Consider the following 12759-nt stretch of genomic DNA (forward strand, 5'->3'; position numbering starts at 1 on the left):
TAATGAAAGTAAGTTAGTTTACTACAGCTTACTCTCAGACTCGTTTAATGTCCACCCTCATATTTTAAAAACCAACTCTTCCGCTAAAACAAAATACTAAAAACTTAGAAGTTAAGAATAATATTTGATTGACTGAATTTGATTTTTATAAGACGCGATATTTTGTGACCCACGTGATATCTTCTGATTTAACACTATGTGATTTTATTCTTTAGGGTTATGTTAAATCTCAAGTTTATTAATGTTGTCCAAGGAATTTGGAAGTTTTGAAGGAAGTAATTACTATAAAAATTAGTCGTATACCTCAAAAAATGTTTGAGAAAGTTATTCAAAACTTTTTATTTTGCTTGAAGCAATGCAAAGGACATCACTTGATCGAAATTTTATTTAAAACTACATAAATTTAAATTTCCAATATTGTACAATAAATATAAATAAATAAAAAAAAAATTGATAAATAAAATTGTTTTTTTGTTTAATTGTCTTAAAAACTAAGGAGGATATTTTTCCACACGCTGTATTTTCAATAAATAATTCTCCATTCAAGTATATCATGCCACTACTCTATTTTTTAGCGATTTCGCTTATTGTATGAATATAAACATAGGTTGTGAAAAATAATATATATATATATATATATATAAAAAAAAAATTAAATTAAATATTCAAATATTAAGTATAGAGATTAAATTCATATCAGTTCTTCCAAGTACATAAGTTAAAGTGATATGGATATAAACATTAGAGAACTCTTCATATGTTTATAAATCCAGTCCATATTCCATAAAATAAGTATTTAATACTCATCAAGTAGTCTATGGACTTAAAAATGTTTCTGTTTTAATTTTAAAAACGTACATTTATTTTAAATCTCATTATTTTTACAAGTAGATAGGAAGGTAGCTAATAAGTAAAAAGTATATGTAAAAACGGAAAACAGTTTTTTTGTATTTTGAAAATTTAAACGTATCTACTTCAAGTATTTCCTGTATTTATCGGAACTTGTATAATGTTTAAAATATTCTCTATTGGATTTAAAAAAATACAGTTGGAATTTATACAATTATTATAGTTTTCACTTTATCAAATTGTAGCATTTACTGCAAATTGCAATAAGAGGGAGTAGATACATTTAAAATTTACATTTTAAATACATAACTTAATAACTTATCCTGCTCACTCCCATGAATATTAAATTAGGTACGTGTACGACAACGGAAATTCATTATTTTTCACGAATAATATGGTCACTTTTTTTTTCCAAAAACCTACGTTTATCTTATAAACGATAAAACTACAAAATAATAGACTATAGTTTCGTCAATAAATAGATATAGGTACCTATCTACGATGAGTATGTAATTATAACAATTACATTTAAAATGTAGTGTGTGTATCGATCTAAAACTTGTCGAAAACGTTCAAACTTGTTGTAATTTGTTGACCCCGTACGGCCGTGCAACAATTGGAGTGGTCTTGTACAAAAAAACAATTAAACTCACCTATAACCGACAAAGTAAGTTTCGACCAGAGTTTTTCATTATAATGCCCGCAAAGGGTACGGTATAGTACCTTTCAGCTCGTTCAGGGAATATTTTTTTTCATTATACAGGCATTAACAGCAGGGTAAATATTATTGCGAGTCAACGATGTGCGAAATCTTGGAATTGGTGTGCGGTTTCAGGTGGAATTCTGAAAAGAGATTATGTTCTATTTTCCGGGAATAGCAAATGCAGCCATCAAAATTAAGAGAAATCGTGGTTGAAGAATTAACGGACCTTAGGTTTTCTGCCTTTGAACTATTATATCCGATTGCGCTATATTGCGGCGTGATTCGTTTGCGCACATTCAAAGTTTTTTTACTTGAAAATCGATGAATAGTTTGCGCACAACGAAAACACATATGCATATTATTTAAAAAAATTTTATTTTGTAATAGAAATAATTATTTGTGTAGATTTTGACATTGGTTTGGGCTTACGCAGGTAGGTAGGTACTTATTTTGAGTACAATTTTTACGGTGTTCACACGTTGGTGTTGTGCGTTGAATTGTTAGTAGTAGGCCTATTAATAGTGAGGAAATTATTTGATGTAGATGAATTTTTGATATCTTATTGTGGGCATAATGACAGTATAAAAACAGTAGGTATGTAAATAATTCTTATGTATTATTCAACGTGAAGGTGGAGTATGGTCTGTGATCGATTCGGACCAGTGGCTGACTTTTAACACTATTTGTGTGATATTGATTACTACACTCATCAGTAAACTATCAGCATAATCACCGCGTAGATAAAATGGCTATGGAAAAAATGTGTTAAAATGTCAAACGCGCATCTTGAAAACGTACCAGGGGACATAAACCACGAGCTGTTTCAATTTCACTTTACGCACCCACTGTTAACTGTTGGAAAGTTTTGAAAAAAGACGGTTGATTTTTTTGAAGAACACGTACAGTGTACAATTAATAAATATTAATATTTTATTTAATATCTATTTTTATTTTTTTTTTCGTGAATTGGATGAATAGGTAAATTTGTAGTTTCGACATTCTTAAACACACATCCACATCAAAAGTAAAAATCATATAATAATGGATAATTGGATAATAAATTTGAAATTATTAAGGTATGAATTGCCTATCAATAATGTTCATAACAACATAATTATACAAATAATAACTTTATCGATACTTATAATATTAGTTATAATAACGATAATACTGACAACTGATGAGGAAAGAAAATATAACTTTTATACTATATCGTTGGGTTCAGTTGTATTTGGGATGGATTAAGATAAATCTAACTTAATGTAAGCGCCAAACACATAAAAAATATCTGTTATTTGTGCCAAAATTAGTAGGATATGAGTGCTAATATAGTATTATACTTAATGTAATACGTATATCACGAACGCCAAAAAGTTGAAAATTGTAAAAAACATCGATAAAATGTAAAACCACAATGAATAGAAATATTCTAATCTAACAGTCAACAAATTATTAATTGTTATAAATTATATGACATTTATGACATATTACTACTGGCCATTTGGCGAAAAATTTGTACTTTAGTTCATCTAAACAAAATACATAAAATGATTTTTTATAGCTGTTTTTTAAAAATTATTTTTTACTACAGACATTATAATTAGATAGCAATATATTTTTGAATTTAACGTACGAGTATAAACGCACTTGAGTATATTGTACAAGTACTTAAGATTTTGGCGCTTTTGTACGGTACGATTTATTTTCTCCTCACCTCGTTTTATCCATCAAACTTATCAACATTGTTATTAGGATTGGCTCGGATGAATGTTGCTTATCTAGAAAAAAAATTACGTACCACAAAGCGCTATACAGTGATGCAAGTTGTGACAGTCGTGGGTGGTTCTTCTCGTGTGTGTCGAGAAGTTCATTGACAACGGCAGTAGATGGCAATCCAGTTATCGTCAGGACAAATTGACGCCCGCTTTATAAGTCATCATCACTTCAGATTTTGAATTGATATTTTTCTTTCAAATACAAAATATCGGTTGATCACATAATGTAATAGAATAGATGTTTTTCTAATTCAATTATTATATCTTACAACAATAAATTTAAAATTCTAAGAGTAATATTGTAACTACTCGTATATTAATTCTGGATTAGAAAAATTTCAACTAGAAATCTGAATTTTACAATAAAGAATCCCAAATCAAACATTTAAAAATTTTGAAACCGGGATCAATAATTTTTCAATCAGATATTTTATATGTGACTTAAATATTGATCATAGATGTATCAAATTTGTGTGTGTTTTTTATAAAAATATTTATTATAATTAGGACAACTTATTATATTGTGTACAATAATAATAATAATTGATATTAATAGTTTGTAATAACCACTTATGTGCACAAAAATTACTAAATATGTACTTAAAATATATGCATTATGTTGACATCTGTTTAAAAATAGTAACTTGATAGAGTGGTATCATTTTGGTTAAGATGTTTATCGGCCCTTCGACTAATTGACTTTTTGAACTATTTAATTTCATTGATCTGGTTATGACTTTAATTATTTTAGTATTCCTCACCCGTATACAAACGAGTACGTATAAATAAATATAAAACAATGACATAGTATTTACGTAATTTAACAGACTACAAAATATACAAAATAATTTTTTTTTTTTATGAAAGTCTAAAATAATATGATGGTATGTTTTTATCGAAACATATTTTATTCGGGGACGCAGATGGATTAATCAATTCCAATAAGATCTTAATGATTAATCTCTGTTCGTTTTTAAAATTTAGACGGAGGAAAATGTCTATTTATTCCTTACAAGGATTGTACCTTGGTGTTTTGTGCATAAGTTATATACTTATTTTATTTATTTCTATCATAACCTGTATTATTATCTAGTACTTATTATTGGACGAATAATCCAAATCATCTAACTGTTTTATAAATAGGTATTGATTTTTGATAGCTACTTGGTATTTTAACGAAATATCTACATAATACATACGCCTATACAAATTTCAGTATTTTTTAGAAAAAGTAATCAAAACTATTAAGTGTTTTAAATAGTTTTGTAACTCATTTTTGATTTTATCCAAACTTTTCTTTGGATAGTTCGTCATCTGATTAATGGTTTTTTCGTTTGACGTTATTTTTTCTATCATATAATAAATTGTTTAAAATTGTTATGGATTTGAATCCAAAGAAAATAAATGTTAACTTTGGACACGTCATTTTGATACAAGTACAGAATATAATTTTGTCAAGTATAGTATACATCGTTACTGAAAGCAGTAAACTTCAAAACACTAGTATTGATTTTTTTTCAAATTCAAATACTTTATGAGTTTTTTAATTTTTTTTTGATTCAATTATTGTCAGAATAATGATAGGTAGGTATTATTATTTTGAATGTAATTTGTAAATTTGATTGTGGTTTGTTCAGCCATACACAATTTTTATATGTAACTGTTTAAATGTTTATAATTAATAATTTCGGTAGCGTATGAATAGTTACACTTATTTTGTGCATGTAAATTTATACATTGGAAATTTGTTTTATTTTAAAATTAGATCACTATTATCAAAGTTTAATCTTGGTTGTATTTTTCTTATAGTTTTAGTGATTCCTCCTACAAAGTATCTCCAATGGGAGATCTCTTCGCTATGTCATTCCTACGACTATTTAATATATATTATCAATTAAGTTTATTGTTATTGTTTTGTAATAGATTGCTGAATAAAAAATTATACTAAAAAAAAAAATAATTCTAGTGATTAGTTCATTACATCACTTATCACGGCAGTTTAGAGTTAAATTGATTAGTAAATAATTTTAATTAATATAATTAAACTAAATTTACTTAACTAATATGTAATTTTAGAAAATATATTAATTCAAGTCGTTCGATCAATAAAGTTAAAAATAAATACAATTGTTAGCTTTAGTATTTTGGACAGTCTTACGAACATAATGTATAGTGTGGCGTATTATATAGGCAATATAGATACTAAGTTGAATTTAAATATATTTCATCATTCATTGTTGTATATTTGGTGTTGCATTGTATAACATACTTAAGATATCATATAATTGCAGTAATAATCATGTTATTTTTATTCTTTTTTTTTTTTATTGAACTTAAGCTTCAATGACTAGGGCCATTAGCTGTTGTAGGGGTAAGGTTGGTACGGTAGGTTGTTTTTTATGATTTTTACGGTTGATAGTAAACACGTGTATGTGTGGCAAAGTTTTTAACCACTATGATCCCAGGTGGTCACCCATTCGGGAGCTAGTAGCTATGGCCGTTACTTACTCTCAGTCGCATTCCACGACTGGTAGCAGCCAACGCGCCACGCCAAGTCACTATTTTTATTTATTTAATTGTATAAGATTTAAAATCTGTGTAGTGGTGTAATTTTGGAGAATGGTATAGAACTATATGATCACCAGTTAAGTTGTCTTTAATATGAAGTATAATATTTATTTTTTTAACCAGATGATCAACTAATACGCTAGTATTCAACTCATTAACTTTTGGTGACATTAAAATTTGGTAAGTAGGTTAGTAATCTACTTAGATTAAAATTATTAACTATTATAATAAACTATGATCAAATGACCGACTAAAGTCAGTTAATTAATAAATCAACATAGATTAAACTATCGAAATAAAGAAATACATCGATACAATACAATATCATGATATTCTTATTTTTTTTTAAGCAGAAGTTTAAGTAAAAATAAATTATTATTAAATATATGTATTAACATAACATTTTACTTCGATTGATCATTTTGGAATTCTAATATGAGTGATGGGGAAAGCGTAGTTGGTACCACGATAAACTGCTTTATGCAAGATGAATTGGTCGAAGTCGTTTGAAATTTAACTACGAGTATAAACCTATACATGTCATGGACATGTGTACATACTTGATATTTAATATTTATTATTAGTACTTAAGTGATAATACTAAAATAAACACGAAAAATTCTGTATCATTAATATTAAGCTAAAAGCAGTTTAATATTATTAATAGAAAATTAAAACAATATTTATTCAGACAATGAAAACATTGTTCATGATAAATTTCAATTATTTCAAATAATTAAAATAACAAAATAACAAAAAAAAAAAAAAAAATACGTAAGACAATTTTATTGAAAACTATTTAGTTTGTACTCAAATAATTTATTTTTATTTTTCTCGATGAGATAAAGATAAAAGTTATTTATCTAGGAAATTTCAACGCTGATTATCATTAAATTTAACGATTAGTCAGTATTTATGAAAAGAACATTAGTTTTATAATACTTGCAACTTGCAAATATTACTATTATGTTGTTATGTCCTCGGAATGTTCTTTAAATAATAATTTGAACTTGGTGAGTATGATGTTTTTTTAAAAATAATTTTATTCAGAGAATATTTACATTACATTTATTTACATTGCATTGAGGTTTAATGAAAAATAAATAAAAGTAAAAATGGTTTTGGTAAGTACATAATAAAACAATATCTATTACAATTTACATTGATTAAATTATATTATCTATTGTATAACAATTGAATAAATAAATAAATTGTATTGACTACATAATTTTATATTTTGTATTTCATCATAAAAGTATTAAATAGAAAAAAAAAAATAATAAATAAATATGGTGAGATTACAAAGTAGTACAGTTTTAATGATAAACAATGAACTATAGTTATCAACACAGTTAAAAAACATAAATATAATAATAAAATACAACAAGATTACTTAAAATGTCTTTACATACAATTAACATACATGAATACTAACATTTATTATACTTTAAAACTGAGATAATAAAGATATGGTTCGTTTATATATTATTACTTGTATTATAAAGAAGTATAACAATCACTTTGATTTTTGCTTCAAAACAATATTTTTCAATTATTTATGATTTCCTACTGGGCGGATTTTATACTTGAATACTCGTAGTCGTAAAGTTTGAGTGTTGTGAAAATAAAAATAAACTAAAACTAAAATCACTTTAGGTAAGTAACACGTAATGACGTAACTAGTAGTAAATAGTATTGTTAGTTTATTTATGTTTGGAGAAATAAAATAATTTTTTTATTGTTTAGAATGGATATTTTTATATTATAATGATATTCTTCAATACTTGTAAATATTACATTTAAGTGTTATAGCCTATAAGTAATAGAGAGATCAATATTGGGTTATTACCTTATTCATTTTTTAATTGAGTTTATGTTAATCTGATTTCGTTTAATGCTTAACAAATATCGTTTTTGACTACCTATATTTTTATATTATGCACTGCTGTGTGTCTAAAAATGTCTAATATCCATGCACTACAGAAAGGTGTTGTTATATTTAATGAATGATTTTATATCCACGATTAATCTACCTGTTTGTTTGGCTGTGTTGTGATAATTAATTGAATTTTTTTATCTTTATAAAATCTATTTATTTAAATTTAAATTATATTTTTTCATTTTTTCATTTTTTGATTTATTATGTTTAATAATGGACATTAATACTACATTTTCATCATGACGGGTATAATACGCGATTATAAGTGTCATTTTAAATCCTAACTAAGATTGCAAAAGAAAAACAGGTTATCCTCCATTTGTAAATCGTTGATTACATATATTGTTATATTATATTATACATATATTAATTAATTATCTGTTAAAAAATTCATTTATGAATTTAAGCTAAAAAAAATTAAATTTTTATATTTTTATGATAAGTTAAGCTATAATTTTGAAAGTCATATGTATTACGTTACAAAATATTTTTGTGTTGTACAGGTACAGGAAATTGCTGTAGCACTCAAATTAGAAGTTAATGTGAAAACTGTATATTATCCGAAAGTGTATTAATTTATATTTATAGTATTGTATTTAATTTAAATATATATATTTTTTTTTTGAGATATTATACTAATTAAAAACAACAATCTCTAAAATTTGTTTATTTTGGATTAAAAAAAAAAAAATAATAATAATTCTATATTTACTTAATGAATTAATAATTTTAAAATAAGTTTTATTATAATTTTGGATGTCAAAAGTTAATAACATACCACCAAGATTAAGTGTCTTTTCATGTTGAAATTTATCAAATTAGTCATTACCTATCACTTTATGAAGTTTTATTCGTCACCTACGGTTATTTTTAAGTGCAAAAAATCAATACTAACATATTCATTATGGTAATGGATATGAAGCTGTAATCTTCTTCATGTTTTTAAATTACGTAATGTTCACATCATATAAAACTCATCTGCTGTGATAATTATTTTTACATCAATTTAAATATAAATTGTTTTCGATTCGTTTCTCTTTCTTTGGTTTTGAATTTATTAAATTACCGGTAAATTTATTATACAATAATTACTTAAAATTATATAACACGATTTGACTGATACGCAGATATTTATTAATATATATGTTTATATATATATATATATATATATATATAAATAAAAGAAATTATAGACTAAGGTAAATTCGAAAGTCTTTTAGTTGGATTTTGCTAAGCTCATTCTTGGGCAAGCAACGATTCCGTTCATTAGAAACAATACATTCTTGATGCGGCAGGATTTGCTGGCGTTTGAGATGAGCAAGGCAGCCGGCTGACCGTCTCCTTGCCGCCATTTTGTCATCCATAATAATATTGCGAGCTGTCATTCCTACACAAACTTTTGGGCGCAATACCTTCGTTTCCATATCTCACCACCTATATTGGCAACAAAATATTGAAATTACGATTAATCGTACATAATTTAAATTTTAAACGTGATTAAAATACATTTGAAACGTCAATTATGTTTATGATAATTGAAAATTATGTTAAACAATTTAAACTATAGCAGTTGTTTGTATAGATGCAGGCTTATATATATATTTTAAGAATAATTGAGTACAATATACTCATCATTAATTCCCAAAAGAGTTGGTAGGAAAATCCGAGTGACTTGTGTTGAGAAAATAAACTTCAAACAAAGATAGTGTACCTAATTAGAATTTTAAAAATTGTAAAGAATAGTTTGGAAATATTAAGTTACAGTACATAATTGGTTACATATATATTATATACATTCTAATTTATAAATATAAGATTTGTATTAACTAAAATACTTAAAGAGGAAAGAGATCAATTTTTTTGTCCTTTAATTAAGCGTCAAGCTTTCGTGTCCCCATTAAAAATACAGTCTAGTTAAAATAGTTAGAACTTAAAATTATTTAAGCAGCATTAAGAATATTATTACGATAGTTTAAAGTAGAAAAGTTATGGATAATTTTATATTCTATTGGTTTAAAAATAATTGTAAAAAAAACGTAATATGTTCTACTGTCTTACATTGTTTTATTCTATTAGAAAAATGTATATATATCTTTGCATAATTGTGTAATTTCTATTCCACGATCACACAACAGATGATATTACGTTAGAGTTAGATCACTTATGTTTCATGAAATTTGTCGGAAATTGTTATTTACGACATTAAGTAGGTATATGTTACCTGTAGTGGGTAGTGTATATATTTTTAATCATTTGTCATTTGATTTAAAATGTCGTTGTTTAAGCCTATGATTCGATTTGAAAAACTTTTCAACTTTATACTTATATAAAATATTTTTTAAGATGTAAAACTGTATTGTTCTGTAACATATATTTATAGCTTCTATATAATTTACTATAAGGTTGGTACGTTTATCAATTTAAAAGTCATTTAACACCGTTATAAATTAAATAACTTATTTTAAAATTTATATTTTTACTAGTATAAATATTAAATACTATATTTTCAATTAAATTAGATCCTACATATGGATATATCATAGATTAAATATTATAAAAAAAAAAAATTTTTAGAAATTTTGTTTAATTGTAAAATTTTTACGAGTAGTTATTTTTAATACATTTGACTGTTATAATATATGTAATGATGATATGAATTAGTCAAATTTTATCACTCTTCAAGCTGCCAAAAAGAGGGGGTGAATTGAGATTTAAAAATTGAGCTAATTGTATTTTATATTTTTTATATTCAACGTTTAAATGTTTTATTTTTAGAATATATATATATGAGTATTATTCAGATTGTAAATATCTTAGTAAATAACAATAAAAAAAAAGTTCTCAGGAGTCACACATAAATAAAATACTTTTTATAGGTGTCTATTTAATAATATACCTAACTTGTTATTATTTTTCGTTATCTATGATTAAACAACATAGTTGGACATTTAAAAATTATTTATTTTGTATAAACAAAAATATTTTTTGAATTTTGATAAATATATTATGTAATAATTTTTATATATATTTTATAAGTTTTATATTACATTTTTTGTTTAAAAACTTGTAATTACAAAAAATATTTAAATTGTGACTCTATATAATATTTACCAGATGGTTTAAAATAACGACATTAATTGTGTATTTAAATATTGAAAATTATTTCTAGTTGATTTTGTCATAACAATATTATTGAGAACATAAAACGTTTTTTTTGTAAGAATTTCAAGGTGGGTATTTTTGAACACATCAATAATATATTGTATGTATTATAAATTATTTTTATGGACTGTAAAGATTTAATTTTTTTTTCAGAACTCAATCCAATAATTTTTTTAACGCTTATTTTTATTGGAAATTTAATAAAAAACTATAACAATACAGTTTATCTCCACTGAATAAATTGGACTTGTGTTACCAGTTACATTATTAATACATCATTATGGTTTTTTTCTAATTCACTCATTTTCTGTTAAATTCAAAAATTAATCTTTTGGAGCATCATATATGTTTTCTAAATGACCAACCGATGTAGGTACTGGTAATAATATGTTATGGAAAGCATTTGAAACTTTTAAGTACGTATTAATTCATATTTTTTTATTGGAATTTTAATAATATTGAAATATATATAAAACATTATTAATTAAAGATTATTTACTCCGCACAAAATTAAAAATGAAGTTAAATTTAAATTTATAATCTTATTAATTATTATTAATAACATCTCCTAGGAACCACGACAAAGTTATACAAGCATAATATATTATTTTCAATGTATTATTTATTAAATACGACAGTTCCCGACGATTTTCATTATTTTCTTGATCATGAAAATATGTAATAAGTTTATACATCTATTATACGATAAATAATTATACTATATAGGTAGTTGGTATTCCATACTTTTTTTTTTTTTTTACAAATAAAATTTATTCTTTTAGATGTTGTGAAATACTGGAATTATTATGTACAACGGTACCTTGATAATTCAAATTAAATAGGGAATAAAATAATTCAAGTAATCAAAATAGAATAATTTTCTTTACTTACTTATTTTAATTTAATTTATATTGATTAACGTAACTATAAATAATAATTATTTAAGATATTTTTACATTTATATTAAAATTGAATAAAAAATGTTCTTCATATATTATTACAATCGTAAACTATTCATAATATACGATTAAATATAATTTTTAAATTTGATGGACATCTCGGATTTGTTGAAAAAAATTGTATACTTTAACTTTAAATTCAATTCATTTGATTTTTCTTCCCATTTATTGTGTGATAAACTGGTATGTATTTATACTTTATGGCGAATCGTACAAATCATTTAAGTTAATTATTAAACTTTTCATTATTGGGAAATGTTTAATTTTTTTTCCACGAACGGTATTCTCATCAGACATAATAACTTATTTAAAATGATACCTTTATCTTTTTTTAACCATTAAAAGGTACTAGCAGTAATTTCAGTGTTAGGCGGTATTTTATTTTTTTCAAGTAATTTTTTTACGAATTTTATAAACTTTACTTATTTGTCATTGATTATATGTTTATCGTTTTTTTAATATTTTTGTGCCATAGTATACTCAAAAAATAATTATTACATATTTACCGATGTCCACCAATAATAGTAGGCAGACTGATTTTTTACATATTGGAATATCAATAAGTTAATTCACAACACGTTGCTATTTCAAAAGGCCTCGACGAGATTAAGTTTTTTAGTTTTGCATCAAAAGGGAAATATTATAGGAATTTTCATACTTTAGTATAATAAAGAACTTGAGTTTTGAAATAAAAATGCATAGCTGTATGTAAATAACACACAGTTAATAGTTAGTATGCACTGCGTTATTAGTATTATATTATTGTAGTTGTATTATTTTCTTATTTTCACGATTAAAAGAGGT

At 24.5% G+C, this 12759-nt stretch overlaps 1 protein-coding gene across 2 annotated transcripts in view; it reads right to left on the bottom strand.

Annotated features, from left to right (window-relative positions):
- Positions 1-8976: 8976 nt before the first annotated feature.
- LOC112591463 (protein eva-1 homolog C) overlaps positions 8977-12759 on the bottom strand; it is a 226458-nt gene continuing 222675 nt past the window's right edge. For both annotated transcript variants that reach the window (XM_025335311.1, XM_025335303.1), the window contains one exon: positions 8977-9268. In XM_025335311.1, coding sequence (XP_025191096.1) covers positions 9191-9268 — 78 coding nt within the window. In that variant the 3' untranslated portion in view covers positions 8977-9190. The remainder of the gene's footprint in view (positions 9269-12759) is intronic.

The sequence above is a fragment of the Melanaphis sacchari genome, unplaced genomic scaffold, assembly GCF_002803265.2.
Source record: "Melanaphis sacchari strain LSU unplaced genomic scaffold, SCAv2.0 Contig0_pilon_pilon, whole genome shotgun sequence".
Classification (NCBI taxonomy): domain Eukaryota; kingdom Metazoa; phylum Arthropoda; class Insecta; order Hemiptera; family Aphididae; genus Melanaphis; species Melanaphis sacchari.